Source organism: Salvelinus namaycush, chromosome 25 (genome assembly GCF_016432855.1).
Source record: "Salvelinus namaycush isolate Seneca chromosome 25, SaNama_1.0, whole genome shotgun sequence".
Taxonomy (NCBI): Eukaryota; Metazoa; Chordata; class Actinopteri; order Salmoniformes; family Salmonidae; genus Salvelinus; species Salvelinus namaycush.
In genome coordinates this window covers 19961896-19980398 of record NC_052331.1, presented here as the reverse complement: position 1 = coordinate 19980398, position 18503 = coordinate 19961896, and the positions used below count along the sequence as shown (strand labels likewise).

Below are 18503 nucleotides of genomic sequence, written 5' to 3'. Positions count from 1 at the left end.
ACGAATAGTGATTTAACGTGGGAGAATGGTCAGGAGGTATATTGCGCAGATGAGAGTGGAAACTGTGCTGAATCGTATAGACTTTGTGACGATTTTTTTTTGAATATACCTCCTCTGAAATTGAAATAAGGATCATGTGTGACAACATTTTTCGAAACACTGAAAAGAAACGGTAAGATTCTATAAACGTTTAATTATTTGTCATGCATATGTTCACAAAAGAGCATATTGCAGTCCCTAGTTTTGATTTAGTGAGAGGCCGTCGTGATTGTGCAATAAACTGGTCACCTAGGGCTTCATAGATTTGGATAATTTTTTCTGTAATTTCATGTGCAACCAGCCAACCTACCAATTACATTCCAAGCCAGCGGCTTTGGCACAGACTGTATGCGTAACCTACACAGAGACAGGGAGGAAGCTCTCTCTCTGCAGCTGGGCTCTCCTCTCTCCTCTTTAACCACACTGACTACGACTTCAGTCTTCCTCCTCAATCTCGGGTGCTTTACTGAACACTGAACAGAGGCATTACGTGTCCACAGAGAGTATCTCACATCCCAGTTTACATATGACTTCAACTGAACCTGAATTACAGCAGCTGTATGATGATACCAAAATAACATTCCTCATAATACACTGAACAAAAATATAAACGCAACATGCAACAATTTCAAAATGTTACGGAGTTATAGTTCATATAAGGAAATCAGTCAATTGAAATAAATGCATTAGGCCCTAATCTATGGATTTCACATGACTGAGAATACAGATATGCATATGTTGGTCACAGATACCTTAAAAAAAGGTAGTGGCGTGGATCAGAAAATCAGTCAGTATCTGGTGTGACCACTATTTGCCTCATGCAGCGCGACACATCTTTTTGCATAAGGTTGATCAGGCTGTTGATTGTGGCCTGTGGAATGTTGTCCCACTCCTCTTCAATGGCTGTGCGAAGTTGCTGGATAATGGCAGTAACTGGAACACGCTGTCGTACACTTCAATCCAGAGCATCCCAAACATGCTCAATGGGTGACATGTCTGGTGAGAATGCAGGCCATGGAAGAACTGGAACATTTTAAGCTTCTAGGAGTTGTGTACAGATCCTTGTGACATGACATGAGGCTGTGTATTATCATGCTGAAACATGAGGTTAAGGCGGCGGATGAATGGCACAACCATAGGCCTCAAGATCTCGTCACGATATCTCTATGCATTGAAATTGTCATCGATAAAATGCAATTGTGTTCATTGTCCGTAGCTTATGCCTGCCCATACCATAACCTCACTGCCACCATGGGGCATTCGGTTCAAAACGTTGATATTGCTGATGTCACCCACATGACACCATACACATTGTCTGCAATCTGCCCGGTACAGTTGAAACCAGGATTCATCCGTGAAGAGCACACTTCCCCAGCGTGCCAGTGGCCATCGAAGGTGAGCATTTGACCAGTTGGTTTTGACGTCGAACTGCAGTCAAGTCAAAACCCTGGTGAGGACGACGAGCATCCAGATGAGCTTCCCTGAGACGATTTCTGACAGTTTGTGCAGAAAATCTTGGGTTGTTCAAACCCACAGACAATCTCGTAGGTGAAAATGCTGGATATGAAGGTCCTGGGTTGGAATGGTTACATGTGGTCTGCCGTTGTGAGGCCGGTTGGACGTCCTGCCAAATTTTCTAAAACAACATTGGAGGAGGCTTATGGTAGAGAAATGAACATTACATTTTCTGGCAACAGCTCTGGAGAGCATTCCTGCAGTCAGCATGCCAATTGCACGCTCCCTCAAAATTTGAGACATCTGTGACATTGTGTTATGTGACAAAACTGCACATTTTAGAGTGGATTTTTATTGTCCCCGGCACAAAGTGCACCTGTGTAATGATCAGCTTCTTTATATGCCACACCTGTCAAGTGGATGAATTATCTAGGCAAAGGAAACATGCTCACTAACAGGGATGTAAACTAATTTGTGCACACAATTTGAGAGAAATAGGCTTTTTGTGAGTATGGAGCATTTTATTTCAGCTCATGAAAGATGGGACTACCTGTTGCGTTTATATTTTTGTTAAGTATAATAAAAAGACAACCGACTCATGTGTCACCATAAATTGCTTTCAATAGGATGTGGTCGGAACATGGTGACTCTGCCATGGATTATGTTAAGGGGTGAGCAGCCGCTGTCAGCCAAAGGTCGAGATACACACACACAGCACAAGAGCTGGCCAATTATCTATAAGAGGAGAGAGGAAGAGGGAGGAGGAGGAAGAGGAGAGGGTCCTTCACTCTACAACACTCCATACCACATACCACTGTGATTTGTTGAGAGGGCTCTCACACACACACACACACACACACACACACACACACACACACACACACACACACACACACACACACACACACACACACACACACACACACTGATTGTAATGACCTTGACAGCTGGCCCAACACTTTATAATTCTTGTTGACCTTCACCGTGTCATGTCCCTCCCAGGACACTGTAGCATTTATGATTGCAATTACCAGTGATGAGGCAGACAGTCACTCTTCACCCGTTCCTCTCACAACAACAATGTAATTACACAGATCTACTTTCGTCTTATCAGTTATGTTGGGATGTTTTCCTTGTGGTCTGCTCTGCATCTAAATAACTAGCTGCGTTGCTCATAATTAGTGGAGACAGTAATCTTACAGAGAGCATCACTTTACCGCACTCGGGGCGGCGCACAGCATTTCTGTGTTTTCAAAAATGAAAGGGCTGCTGCCTAGAGTGGCGGCAGGCTCGGCGCATAATAACTACCCTTAACATATTTTTTTATTTCGCCTGACAGATGAAAGAGGTTAATTGCCTCAGCCTTACATCATCGGGGAGGCAATGCGGTGCGGGGGGTGCTAGGTGGGGAGCGAGAGCATCATTACATGGGGAGAAAGTGGGCCGTCTGCAGAACTGGACCTAAATTAACTCTACAGGGGGCCGTGGAAGGTGAGGGCACTGTGCAGGTTGTCAAGGTGACGGAAATGGAATTTGAGGAAGGAGCCTGTTGTGGTTGAGGTGAGGCAGCCGCCGTGTCGTGAGCCCGCAGTCAAGTGGAAAAGGACTGATTCAGTGCAGATGACGTTCTAATTAAATCAGCCACTCTATAGTGAGCCACCAGGGTACCAAATATACACGGAGTGTACAAAACATTAGGAACACCTTCCTAATATAGAGCATCCCCTTTTGCCCTCAGAACAACCTCAATTCGTCGGAGCATGGACTACAAGGTGTTGAAAGCGTTCCACAGGGATGTTGGCCCATGTTGACTCCAATACTTGCCACAGTGTCAAGTTGGCTGGATGTCCTTTGAGTGGTGGACCATTCTTGATACACACGGAAAACTGTTTAGCGTGAAAAACCCAGCAGCGTTGCAGTTCTTGACACACTCAAACCGGTACGCCTGGCACCTACTACCATACCCCGTTCAAAGGCACTTAAATATTTTATCTTGCCCATTCACCCTCTGAATGGCACACATACACAATCTCACTCTCAATTGTCTCAAGGCTTAAAAACCTTCTTTAACCTGTCTCCTCCCCATCTACACTGATTGAAGTGGATGTAATAGGTGACATCAATAAGGGATCATAGCGTTCACCTGGATTCACCTGGTCAGTCTATGTCATGGAAAGAGCAGGTGTTCCAAACTTTTTGTACACTCAGTGTATATGTCTATGAATTGTTGTTTGTAGATGGCTGTACATTTCTACATTTCAATCTCATCCAACTACTCTACTTTTCAATTAATTTACTCCAAGAACTACAGAAGGACAACTTGATTAACCATAATCCAGCACAACCACATCTCATCCACCCCTCCACTAAACTAGACTAATTGCGTCCTGGCTGTGTAAGTGCAGCAACATGGGTTCCTGTTCGATGTCACTTGGAGTCCAGGACACAATCCACATCTCTAATCTCAGGAGACAAGAAATCCGCCATTTAAAGGAGCTTTATTCCCGCTAAATAATCATCTTTAGCTCGGGGGGGGGGGGGGGGGGGGTGTTGCTAGAGCAGCAGAGAAAACAACAACCTGGTTTGGCTTCCTGTGATGTCATAAACCGCCGCTACCGCTTCCCTAAGTAGGATGCCTCCTGGCAGTCGGTGGCACAGGGAAGGCTGGGAGATGGAGAGAAACGGGTAAATAGTCCCGTTAATCCATGCCCAGTCACAGGGAGGGGAGAGGAGGCGCAGGCGGTCACTGTGACTCGGATTTAAACAGCCAGAAGAGAAGAAGTGAAGAGGCAGAATTCCTCTGGGCCGGGAAGGTTTTCTGATGCCTGATTAATTTGTGACAGGAGGGACTCTGTGTTCCGTGCGTTGAACTGCTTTCTCATTTATATGGTAATCTCCTTTAAGACAGCACCAGCACAAACCATTTATTTCCAAAGCATTTCCAGGCTCAGAATCCTCGCTACAGTAAAAAATAAATATTAAAATAATGCCCTCTATAAACATGACTAGGGGATTTAACCTCTCACTTGTTATTGACTAAGTACATTTAGGCAATGTTTCAATTAGAACAGCGCTCCTTTAATAGATAATAGCACCATGCAAGTATTACATCATATTGTATTTAATAAAATATAAGAATTTTCTATCCAGTAAGTCATTTGCGGATATTAGTTTTAACCACTGCTTAACCACGACTAAGGATGTTGATGTGAAAAGTCCCTTTCTGATTCTTCACCACTATAACCTTCAGTAGTTGTTAGTTATCCAGCTCCCAGTACCAATGTCCTTTTAAATTCAGCTTGTGTATAAACTCTAGATATAAGCATCCAGGTAAAATGCTTAATAACTTGCTATAAGCAGGTATGAGCCTTTATAATGTCATATAGAAAGGCTATGTTATGTCTCTCTTTGTAAAAACTTAGCACCAAACTCTGTTTACCTGTAAGCAGCTCCCTGATCTCCACATCGGTGGTCTTCCTCAGCAGGCGGACCAGGGCTGGGATCCCCCCGCAGTTCTTCAGGGCGATCTTGTTGTCATCGTTGGCCTTTCCGTATACCAGGTTTCTCAAAGCTCCACAGGCGCTGCGGTGCACGTCGGTCATCCTGTGATCCAGCAGATCCACCAGCAGCTGGATTCCTCCCTGCCTTCGGATCTGGTGAGAGGAACAGGGAGAGGAGAGAAAAGGAGGACGTTAGTGGATCATAACGAATCGATCAAGACTAGATCAAAATTAATAGATAGACAAAGAACAGTACAAACATGCATGCAATAGTGTAGCTAGGTACTGTTCTATACAGTTCAATTTGACAAACTGTCTGCCACAGAAGTCATCTAGAGTTTTCAGTATTGACAACAATATCCCTGGAGGCATCCCTATGAATCCTGTTCTTTATTTCACTCAGGTACCTTTCCTCTATAAATCAACTAGAGCCAGATCAGACAGTTCCTTCCTCCCTCATTACTCTAGAGCAGGGGTCCTCAAATCCTACCCTATGAGGTCCGGAGCCTGCTGGTTTTCTGTTCTACCTAATAATTAATTGCACTCATCTGGTGTCCCAGGTCTAAATCAGTCCCTGATTAGAGGGGAACAATGAAAAGACGCAGTGGAAGTGGCTTCAAGGTCCAGAGCTGAGCTTGAGGGCTCTAGAGTCATGTGGCTGCATATTAGTGCTGAGCGATTAGTGCTTTTTGAGGTCGGTTCAGTTTCGGTTCGATTATAAAAAATATTTATGTTTTATTATTTACATTAAATGCGCTATGCATTATGTGGGTTGAATGCTGTAACAACATAGAATAAAACAATTAATTAAAAGTCCCATGATGGTAGTGACTGCCTATTACTGCTTATCACTTATTAATCATAATTTATTCACATTACTTTACTTTAATAAAATGTTATACATTTGTTTATTTGATGACTTTATTATTTCATTCCAAATCATCATCTCATCACTATAGAGCTGCTTCCTATGCTGTCTGACAAAATCACTATTTTCTTCAAAGTAAATAAGGCATACTTTTATGAATGCTTAATACCAACTGTCAATCACTGAGATTGTGTATTTTCAGGTAGAGATACTTTGCGAAGCAACAGCTGCTCTCTATATTACCTCACAATCGTGCATTCTTCTGTCTTCCGTAGCAGGCGTAAAAGAAACACAGACCGGACAAGTAGATATGCAATGGATCAATGGTCATTGTAGTTAATGAATATGTTTTCTGCGCTAAACTATGTAGAATATTGGCCTGCTGGAAACTACAACTAACTCCCAACTACATAGCGAAGTTTAGACTGGATTGATTTATCTCTTGAAAAACTGCAATGTGTGCATTGAGCTCACAGAAAAAAAACGAACTAAATGGAATTCAAATAATTCAACCAATGTCAGTCAGTTGTTTAAAAAATGAAAAATAACAGACATTTTGGTTAATCTGCACACAGACAGACAGGCCAAGGAAACACTGTCACAGAGAGACAAAGGACAGAGTGACATATTGACAGAGGAAGTGAGATAAGACGACCAGGTAGAGTGTCACAAACATACGTACAGACGTGTGCGTACGCACGCACACCAGAGGAGTGGTGCCAACAGTCAGCAGATGTGCTGCTAGGCCCAACAGAATGGATCAGCACTGCTGCTCTTGCTGTCCATCTCAACTCCAATTAAACACAGAGGAGAAAAACCATTACAAATCAGAGCCTGTTTATCTGGGTGCTCTGTTGGCAAAGGTGATAGACACTGGCTCACAAGATTGCAGGCTACATACAGTACATGCTGCCATTATCCAGTATATGCTGTATATTCCCTTCTGTTTATGAAGACATTGACTTACTATACAAATGTCCCTCCATCTCCATTGCTCTACTGTTACTAAAATAGAGTGCCCATTAAATAGTAATTTCCTTCACACAGCCTTCTACTCCAAAAATAACCAAGATACTGCTAGGCGAGACAAGGTACCATGATGACACACATAGCTAACGTGCATCGCCTTGCAGTACTATAAATACACGACATGACCAGAAGTATGTGGACACCTGCTTTTCGAACGTCTCATTCCAAAATCATGGGCATTAATATGGAGTTGTCTCCCTTTTGCTGCTATAACTAGATGTTGGAACATTGCTGTGGGGACTTGCTTCCCTTCAGCCACAAGAGCATTAGTGAGGTCGGGCACTGATGTTGGGCGATTAGGCCTGACTCGCAGTCGGCGTTCCAATTCATCCCAAAGGTGTTCAATGGGGTTGAGGTCAGGGCTCTGTGCAGGCCAGTCAAATTCTCCAACACCAATCTCAAAAAACCATTTTTGTATGGACCACGTGCAAAAGGGCATTGTCATGCTGAAACAGGAAAGGGCCTTCCCCAAAGAGTTGCCACAAAGTTCAAAGCACAGAATCGTCTAGAATGACATTGTATGCTGTTGCGTTAAGATTTACCTTCACTGGACCTAAGGGGCCCGAACCATGAAAAACAGCCCCAGACCATTATTCCTCCTCCACCAAACTTTACAGTTGGCACTATGCATTGGGGCAGGTAGCTTTCTCCTGGCTTCCACCAAACCTAGATTCGTCCGTCGGACTGCCAAATGGTGAAGCGGGATTCATCACTCCAGAGAACATGTTTCCACTGCTCCAGAGTCCAATGGCGGCGAGCTTTACACCACTCCAGTCGACGCTTGGCATTGCGCATGGTGATCTTAGGCTTGTGTACGACTGCTCGGCCATGGAAACCCATTTCATGACGCTCCCGATGAACAGTTCTTGTGCTGACGTTGCTTCCAGAGGCAGTTTGGAACTCAGTAGTGAGTGTTGCAACTGAGGATAGACAATTTTTACACGCTACACGCTACAGCACTCGGCGGTCCACAACTGACTGAGCCGTTGCTGCTCCTAGACGTTTCCACTTCACAATAACAGCACTTACAGTTGACCTGGGCAGCACTAGCAGGGAAGAAATTTGACGAACTGACTTGTTGGAAAGGTGGCATCCTATGATGGTGCCACGTTGAAAGTCACTGAGCTCTTCAGTAAGGCCATTCTACTGCCAATGTTTGTCTATGGAGATTGCATGGCTGTGTGCTCGATTTTATACACCTGTCAGCAATGGGCTGAAATAGACGATATCCACTAATTTGAAGGGGTGTCCACATACTTTTGTATATATATCATAGTGTGTGTCTACGGCTGTGTGTGTGTGCCTATGTGTGTGATTGCCAAGGTGTGTGTGTGTGTGTGTGTGTATGTGTGTGTGTGTGTGTGTGTGTGTGTGTGTGTGTGTGTGTGTGTGTGTGTGTGTGTGTGTGTGTGTGTGTGTGTGTGTGTGTGTGTGTGTGTGTGTGTGTCTGCCCATGCTGCCTGTGCTGTGATATATCTGTCTGAGAGGCGATGAGATGAGCAGTGTTCCAGGAAAAGGTATCAGCTGACCTAATGACTTTCTTCCAATCCCTCCAAGACAGCATCTCACTTGCAACTCATCCCTCCATCTCCACCTCCCCCATCTCACCATCCCTATACCTCACCATCCCTCCATCTCACCATCACTCCACCTCACCATCCCTCTACCTCACCCAGCCAATGTCCCCACATATCACACACAGATATGACACCACCAAGCTATCCAACATTAGGGTGAGGAAAGTCAGGTGAGGCAAGATCAGGCAATACTATCTGACCACTAATGTGAGGAGAATTCACAATTCTAGCACCTGGTATAGATCCTGAGCTAGAATTGTGAATTATTCTCGAAAAAGGTTTCACAAAAGGTATAGATTTTAGATGATGTACTGAACATGAAGGTGGAGGCGGACTTTGCAATGCTTCATAAGTTTCAAATGAAACAACAGCTGCCCAGGGCAGTCACTGACTGATTCTGACTTTTTTTAAGCCCAATGTTTTAGCCACAGATTTAACAACTTTATGGGGCCTATACATTTCATAATGTGTAGCCATGGATGCAGGTGTCCCCGCTAGCACATGGCAGTATAAATGTATGAGTAGCCATATCGGCCTGGTGCAGGTTACCTCAGACTTGATCTTGTTGTCTCCGAAGCACAGGTGTTGGAGGTAGGCTGCAGCGTTGGACTGGACTGAGGGGAACTGGTGTTGCAGCATCTGAATCACCTCAGGCAGCTCTGGGTCTCTCCAGCCAAACTCCCTGCAGGGGACCACGGGAAACACAGGGATGAATACAGAACAGCACTGGATCTGTACAGGCATCTGCATCCGCAATGGCACCCTATTCCTTATTTAGTGCACTACTTTTGACCAGGGCCCATAAGGTAGTGCACCACATAGGGAATAGGGTGCCATTTGGAACTCAAAACAAGCATTGCAATACAGTGCTAAACAAAACACTCACTCACTGTCTATTATACTGCAATCTTCAATCTATCTTTTCAGATGACTGCAATCTGGTGATTACTGTACGTGGTAAATTGCAGAAGCTGTTGCGGTGGTAATTCCTATAAGTGGTGTTTTGGTATAATGTAATTTCTGCATTACAGAAAATAATAAGGCACCTTTTTGTTCTCTTTTTCTTTTGAATGCCTTTGGTTTGGTTTATTGTGTGTGTAGCAATATTCATCTATGACTACTAAGTTAGACACTAAGGCTACATTGCATTGAGGTTCACTTACAGAGCAGAAAAACAAAGTGACACATGACATATGCATTGTCCATTTAAAACAAACATCGGCATGAATAATGAACAACGTAATATGCTTGTTGAGCATGAAAAAGCTTGAGTGTGTGTGACATATTTGCCAAACAAACCACCCCCATAGCACATGGTCTAGTGTGAAAAAAAACATGTTAGTTCTAAGAGATATTCAAATCAAGAACAAGGCTTGTTTTCTATTCCCACAAGTTCTGAATTAAATCATTCAGCAGAGAATGATAAAGGCTAGAACTGAATCCCTGCTCTTGGCGAATGAGAGGTACTTTCATCCAGCACCCTCCTCTGGCGATGCTAGCTATGGTGCTTTAGTGCGTTAGCCTGAGGCTAGCTATGGACTGTCAGAGCCCTCCGTCATCCCCCTGACCACCGTGTTACCCCACACCCCACTACCACACCTCTCTTATCGGCACACCTACAGAGACAGACAGACAAAGAGGGAGAGACAGAGAGAGAAAGAGAGAGAGACACACACTGGTGCAAAGGCAGCACCCTCCCTGTACACACCTTCCAGCACCTGTCCAACCTCAAACCATCACAGCTGTCTGCAATCAGGCCTTTCAGTTTGTCAGTTAGCTCTCTCACTGACAACACAGATGCCCCAGTTCTGGCTTCTCAACTCCACATGTCACCGGCTCTCAAAGACCGAGAATCAATTGCATTAACGAGTGGGTTCACGTAAGAGAGAAAGAGAGAGAGAGAGAGAGGAGGGGGAAGAGAGGAAGAGAAATGTGAGGAGGGGGGAATAGAGAGATGTGAGAGAGAAGGAGAGATGTGTGATGAGAGGGAGCGCAAGAAAGAGCAAGCGAGAGAGAGGGTGTGAGAGAAATGAAAACTAGGAACAGAGAGCTAATTCTGATCCAAAAGGCTTGGAAGCTGCGGAGCCGCCACAGTCAGTGATGTATACACTCCGACGGGTAAGAGCCTCAGGAACATTTCATCTCCTCACAATCCTTCTCCCAGCTATACCAACCACTACTAACGTGAGCAAGGGAGAAATGGAAGAGGCCATGACCATTTACAAAGAAAGAGAAATGTTAACTTTCAAAAAGGTCAACGGAGTGATGGGGGTCTAGTTGGGATTCTCTCCGACCTCAATCACATAAAACAAAACCCAGAGAAATAAAACACCAGGGAGCCCAGCTCTCAACATCTCTTCTGAGCCTCTTCAGAACTGTCACAATGAAAGTGGTGTTTCAAACGGTAGGGGAGCAGTGTACCAACCAAACACTGTGGAATATCATTCCATTTCCAGAATACATGGTCAGTTGCGAAGACTCCCTGCACCCTTCTAACAAGCATCTGAACCCCACACTAGTGGACACTGGGCATGCTCAGTACAGTTCCGGCATTAGCTAGGCTCCACTGTTACCCAACTGAGCACTTATTGTTGAGTGATTGGAGCTGACTGGTGTGCAGTCGTCAGAAATGATTGCCCGTGAATATAATTCATCAAAGGGAATGAATGCAGAGGGGCGGGGAGGGAATGAGATCCTTTTGTTTCAGAAAATTGAGCAATGGGAGAAAGAATGTTTCAAAAGTTGATTTTTTTCTCCTCTCATCGCTGATGATTATGAAGCTTGATCACATAGTCTGTGGTGTGTCCCTGTGAGGCATGGTTGCATTAGCAAAAACTTTTATCCATAGCCATATTAATCTGTCTATTAACCAACGGTGTAAAGTATTTACAGTACATTCAGAAAGTATTCAGACCCCTTGATGTTTTCCACATTTTGTTACATTACAGCCTTACTCTAAAATTGATTAAATTGTTCCCCCCCCCCCTGTCAATCTACACACAATACCCCATAATGACAAAGCAAAAACAGTAAATGTTGTAAAATGTATTAAAAATAAAATAATAAAATATCACATTTACATAAGTATTCAGTCCCTTTACTCAGTACTTTGTTGAAGCACCTTTGGCAGCGATTAAAGCCTCAAGTCTTCTTGGTTATGACGTTACAAGCTTGGCACACCTGTATTTGGGTAATTTCTCCCATTCTTCTCTGCAGATCCTCTCACGCTCTGTCAGGTTGGATGGGAAGCGTTGCTGCTCCAGAGATGTTTGATCGGGTTCAAGTCCAGGCTCTGGCTGGGCTACTCAAGGACATTCAGAAACCTGTCCCGAAGCCACTCCTGCGTTGTCTTGGCTGTGTACTTAGCGTTGTTGTCCTGTTGGAAGGTGAACCTTCACCCCAGGCTGAGGTCCTGAGCGCTCTGGAGCAGGTTTTCATCAAATAAAATAAAATAAAATGTTATTTGTCACATACACATGGTTAGCAGATGTTAATGTGAGTGTAGCGAAATGCTTCTGCTTCTAGTTCCCAACAGTGCAGTAACATCTAACAAGTAATCTAACAATTCCCCAACAACAACCTAATAAACACAAACCTGAAGGGGTGAATGTGTACATGTAAGTATATGGATGAGCGATGGCTGAGCGGCATAGGTAAGGTGCAATAGATGGTGTAAAATACAGTGTATACATGTGATATGAGTAATGTAAGATTATTAAAGTGGCAATATTTAGAGTAGCATTGTATAAAGTAAATAGTGATCCATTTATTAAAGTGGCCAGTGATTGGGTATTAATGTAGGCGGCAGCCTCTCTGAGTTAGTGATGGCTGTTTAGCAGTCTGATGGCATTGAGATAGAAGCTGTTTTTCAGTCTCTCGGGACCAGCTTTGTTGCACCTGTACTGACCTCACCTTCTGGATGGTAGCGGTGTGAATAGGCAATGGCTCGGGTGGTTGATGTCCTTGATGATCTTTTTGGCCTTCCTGTGAAGGCGTTGTAGGTGTCATGGAGGGCGGTGCAATTGCAGTACCAGGCTGTGATACAGCCCGACAGTATGCACTCGATTGTGCATCTGTAAAAGTTTGTCAGGGTTTTGAGTGACTCTTGAGGTTGAAGAGGCGCTGTTTGCCCCTTCTTCACCACACTGTCTGTGTGGGTGGACCATTTCATTTTCTCCACTGCTATCCCTTCGATGTGGATAGGGGGGTGCTCCGTCTGCTGTTTCCTGAAGTCCACGATCATCTCCTTTGTTTTGTTGACGTTGAGTGAGAGGTTGTTTTCCTGACACCACACTCCGAGTGCCCTCACCTCCTCCCTGTAGGCTGTCTCGTCGTTGTTGGTAATCAAGCCCACTACTGTTGTGTCGTCTGCAAACTTTATGATTGAGTTGGAGGCGTGCATGGGCACGCAAACGTGGGTGAACAGGGAGTACAGGAGGGGGCTGAGCACACACCCTTGTGGGGCCCCAGTGTTGAGGGTCAGTGAAGTGGAAATGTTGTTTCCTACCATCACCACCTGGGGGCGGCCCGTCAGAAAGTCCAGGCCCCAATTGCACAGGGTGGGGTTGAGACCCAGGGCCTCCAGCTTGATGATGAGCTTGGAGGGTACTATGGTGTTGAATGCTGAGCTGTAGTCAATGAACAGCATTCTTACATAGGCATTCCTCTTGTGCAGATTGGATAGGGCAGTGTGCAGTGTGATGGCAATTGCGTCGTCTGTGGACCTGTTGGGGCGGTAGGCAAACTGAAGTGGGTCTAGGGTGGCCGGTAAGGTGGAGGTGATATGATATTTGACTAGTCTCTCAAAGCACTTCATGATGACAGAAGTGAGTGCTATGGGGCAGTAGTCATTTAGTTCTGTTATCTTTGCCTTCTTGGGTACAGGAACAATGGTAGCCATCTTGAAACATGTGTGGACAACAGACTGGGATAGGGAGCGATTGAATATGTCCGTAAACACCCCAGCCAGCTGGTCTGTGCATGCGCTGAGGACACAGCTAAGGATGCCGTCTGGGCCACCAGCTTTGCAAGGGTTAACACGTTTAAATGTTTTACTCACGCCAGCCACGGAGAATGAGAGGGGGGGGCAGTCCTTGTTAGCGGGCCGCGACGGTGGCACTGTATAATCATCAAAGCGGGCAAAGAAGGTGTTTAGTTTGTCTGGAAGCGTGACATCGGTGTCCATTACGTGGCTGGATTTCTTTTTGTAGTCCGTGATTTCCTGTAGACCCTGCAACACATGTCTCGTGTTTGAGCCGTTGAATTGCGACTCCACCTTGTCCCTGTATTGGCATTTTGCTTGTTTGATTGCCTTACGGAGGGAATAACTACACTATTTATATGCAGACATATTCCCAGACCTCTTGGATCGCGCTTTCAGTTTTGTGCGAATGCCGCCATCCATTCACGGTTTCTGGTTAGGGTAGGTTTTAATAGTCACAGTGGTTACAACATCTCCAATGCAATTCTTTATAAACACACTCACAGAGTCAGCGTATTGGTCGATGTTGTTCTCAGAAGCTGACCGGAACATATTGATCTAAACAATCTTGAAGTGTGGCTTCCGATTGGTCGGATCAGAGTTGAATGGTTGTTGTCACTGGTACATCTTGTTTGAGTTTCTGCCAATAAGACGGAAGGAGCAAGATCGCGTCATGGTCGGATTTGCCGAAGGGAGGATGGGGGAGGGCTTTGTATGCATCGCGGATGTTAGAGTATCAGTGGTCGAGGGTATTGCGCATGCGCGTAGCACAATCAATATGCTGGTAGAATTTAGGCAGCCTTGTTCTCAAATTTGCTTTGTTAAAATTCCCAGCTACAATAAATGCAGCCTCAGGATGTATGGTGTCCAGTTTGCATATAGTCCAGTGAAGTTCCATGATGGCCGTCTTGGTGTCTGCTTGAGGGGGAATGTACACAGCTGTGACTATAACTGATGAGAATTCTCTTGGTAGGTAAAATGGCCGGTATTTGATTGTAAGAAATTCTAGATCGGATGAGCAGAAGGACTTGAGTTCCTGTATGTTGTTATGCTTACACCATGAGTCGTTAATCATAAAGCATACACCCCCTCCAATCCTCTTCCCAGAGAGGTGTTTATCTCTGTCGGCGTGATGCATGGAGAAGCCCGGTGGCTCTCTGGAATGAAACCCTTGCTCGAATTTTGTCTACCTTGTTGTCAAGAGACTGGACATTGGCTAGTAGTATACTCGGGAGCGGTGGGCGGTGTGCACGTCTACGGAGCCTGGCCAGGTGGCCGCTTCGTCTGCCCCTTCTGCGCCGTCGTTGTTTTGGATCGACTACTGGAATTAGATCCATTGTCCTGGGTGGAGGTCCGAACAACGGATCCACTTCGGGAAAGTCGTATTCCTGGTCATAATGTTGGTAAGTTGACGTTGTTCTTATATCCAATAGTTATTCCCGGCTGTATATAATAAGACTTAAGATTTCCTGGGGTAACAATGTAAGAAATAATACATTAAAAAAACTAAATACTGCATAGTTTCTTTAGAACTCGAAGCGAAGCGACCATTTCTGCCTGCACCATCATCAGTTGTGGATCTGTCTGTACTTTGCTCCATTCATCCCGACTAGTCTCCCAGTCCCTACCTCTGAATAACATATCCACAGCATGATGTTGCCACCACCATACTTCACCGTAGGGATGGTGCCAAGTTTCCTCCAGACGTGACACTTGGCATGCAGGCCAAAGAGTTCAGTCTTGGTCTCATCAGACCAGAGAATCTTGTTTCTCATGGTCTGAGAGTCCTTTAGGTGCCTTTAGGTAAACTCCAAGCGGGCTGTCATGTGCCTTTTACTGAGGAGTGGCTTCCGTCTGGTCACTCCTTGATTGGTGGAGTGCTGCAGAGATGGTTGTCCTTCTGGAATGTTCTTCCATCTCCACAGAGGAACTCTGGAGCTCTGTCAGAGTGACCATCGGGTTATTGGTCACCTCCCTGATCAAGGCCCTTCTCCCCCGATTGCTCAGTTTGGCCGGGCGGCCAGCTCCAGGAAGAGTCTTGGTGGTTCTAAACTTCTTCCATTTAAGAATGATGGAGGCCACTGTGTTCTTGTGGACCTTCAATGCTGCAGAAATGTTTTGGTACCCCTCCCCAGATCTGTGCCTCGTCACAATCCTGTCTCGGAGCTCTACGGACAATTCCTTCAACCTCATGGCTTGGTTTTTGCTCTGACATGCACTGTCAACTGTGGGACCTTATATAGACAGGTGTGTGCCTTTCCAAATCTTGTCCAATCAATTACATTTACCACAGACAGACTGCAATGAAGTTGTAGAAACATCTCAATGAAGATCAATGGAAACAGGATGCACCTCACCTCAATTTCGAGTCTCATAGCAAAGGGTCTGAATACTTATGTAAATAAGGTATTTATTTTTATTTTATTTTATAAATTTGCTAAAATTTCTAAAAACCTGTTTTTGCTTTGTCATGATGGAGTATTGTGTGTAGATTGATGAGGATGTATTTTAATCCATTTTAGAATAAGACTGTAAACGTAACAAAATGTGGAAAAAGTCAAGGTCTCTGAATACTTTCCGAATGCACTGTAAGTAAAAATACTTTAATTAAAGTACTAATTCAATCTGTACTTTAATATTTCTATTTTTGTCAACTTTTACATTTACTCCACTACATTGCTAAATAATGTGGTGGTCCAATTCACACACTTATCAAGAGAAAATCCCTGGTCATCTCTACTGCCTCTGATCTGGCAGACTCACTAAACACACATGCTTCATTTGTAAATTATGTCTGAGAGTTGGAGTGTGCCCTTGACTCTCCGTAATTTAAAAAAAACTAGAAAATCGTGCCATCTGTTTTGCCTTATATAAGCAATTTGAAATAATTTATACTTTTACTTTCGGCACAATTTGGTGTAAGCTCCGACACATTTAGAAAGCCTCGGTTTCCCATCACTAGCTTAGCACTTAGCATTGAACTTTATACTAACTTTATCCGCAATGATATATTCCCTTTTGTGCGACCCGAGCCGTTTCTTCTATCCAGATGTTCCATTGCCTGTGTTTCCTACCTTTCCGGCAACTGAGTTTGGAAGGACGCCTGTATCTTCGTAGTGACTGGGTGTATTGATACACCATCCAAACTGTAATTAATAACTTCACCATGCTCAAAAGGATATTTAATGTCTGCTTTCTATTTTTACCCATCTAACAATAGATGTCCTTCTTTGCAAGGCATTGGAAAACCTCCCTGGTCTTTGTGGTTGAATCTGTGTTTGAAATTCACTGCTTGACTGAGGGACCTTACAGATAATTGTACGTGTGGGGTACGTATATTTAACCAAATGCTTTTAGACTTTTACTCAAGTAGTATTTTACTAAGTGACTTTCACTATTACTTGAGTCATTTTCTATTATGGAATCTATACTTTTACTCAAGTGTGACAATTGGGTACTTTTTCCACCACTGCTATTAACTAGCTATTGTCTGCTATGTACAGTACTATAATGATGATTACGTCTGTGCATATGAGCGTTTGTAGACCAAATACAACTTAATAAAAAAGTATCTAAAGATGATTTAACCTTGCATAAGTCACATATGGGTTAATTGGGCAATCGAAATGCTCAAAGAGTTTGTGCAAACTGCTGTATGTTTAATCATATCCAATTAGGAAGTAGGTCACTCGCTGAAACATCGCCTAGAGTCATTACAGTACTGTACTGTACATAGGGTTTTAAGTTCTTAAAGAGGCAATCTGCGATTGATACATCAATTTTGGGACTTTTATATGAAAACACATGAGAGAAAAAAGAAGAAACACGCACACTGCTCTTGGTAGTATCACTGCTCTTTGTTAAGCTTTATGTATCGGCCTCAAGGCCTTTGTCAGCTTTTTCATTTTTTCTTATTAAAAAAAAACATGTTTTCACTTTGTCATTATGGGCTATTGTGTGTAGATGGGTGAGAAAAATAAATAAATGTAATCCATTTTGAATTCAGGCTAGAACACAACAAAATATGGAACAAGACAAAGGGTAAGAATACTTTCTGAAGGCACTATAGTGCACTTCATTTGACCAGAGTCCTAGGTCATGGTCAAGAGTAGTGCACTATATAGGGAATAGGGTGCCATTTCAGACCTGTGTTAGTTTAGCTGTTTAGCCCACATGTATTGGGATAAATTAGGAGGCTCTGAAACCGAATGTGACGCAAAGCTCTCAGATCCCCCAGTCAGCCAGACAGACACCGGGGCCGGGTGGATGAAGTGAACATAAATGGACCACTACAAGAGCGTCCAGGTCCAACCATTAAAATGGAGGTTATGGCTCTTATTTACAGCATCAGAGAGAGGATAGAGCTCAGAATAGGACTCTAGTGGCCGTACTCCGTGTTGTAGTGTCTGAGATGTGGCCGATCAGACTGGATTAGCCTCAGCGGGGGAGTCCTCAAACCAACATCCCCAAGAACTCACATACACATGTATGTACACGCATGCACTCACATACGCATGCACGCACACTCATTTGCACTCAAACACACACACTTGCACACACACACGCACGCATACACACACATGTGCACACATGCAAGGATACACGTGCGCACAAACATGCAAGGATACACGTGCGCACAGACGCACACACACTGGCATATGACCACTGCATCTCCCTACCTAGAGCACAGTCAGACAAGCATTACTTTACTATTGAATCTTACAGAATAGCAGTAAGTAAAGAAACAAATTGTGCATCCCAATGCACAGAGCAGCATATGAAAAACATTAATGCTGCTTAGCTTGTACCGTACACTAGTACCGGCCTGAATTGATGTACCGTATATTCATTGTACTCATTCATTGCCCTCAGCAGTAGCCGCGCTTTTCAGCTACAATGACTGTTCTTCCTCAACCGCATTGGCCTTTCAAGAGGGCAAAGATGGATGTACGACTCGGACTCTGAATCATGAACATTAGGGGACACTAACTGCAGCGGGCGGCAGTATGATCAAATCCAGCCTCTCACCCTCATCACATAACCAGAGCCACAGC

General features: G+C 44.2%; 1 protein-coding gene across 1 annotated transcript in view; it reads right to left on the bottom strand.

Annotated features, from left to right (window-relative positions):
* ctnnd2b (catenin (cadherin-associated protein), delta 2b) overlaps nt 1–18503 on the bottom strand; it is an 82779-nt gene that overhangs the window by 18848 nt on the left and 45428 nt on the right. Inside the window, 2 exon segments of the mRNA XM_038963529.1 lie at nt 4934–5147; nt 9018–9150. Of these exon segments, the coding sequence (XP_038819457.1) occupies nt 4934–5147; nt 9018–9150 (347 nt within the window).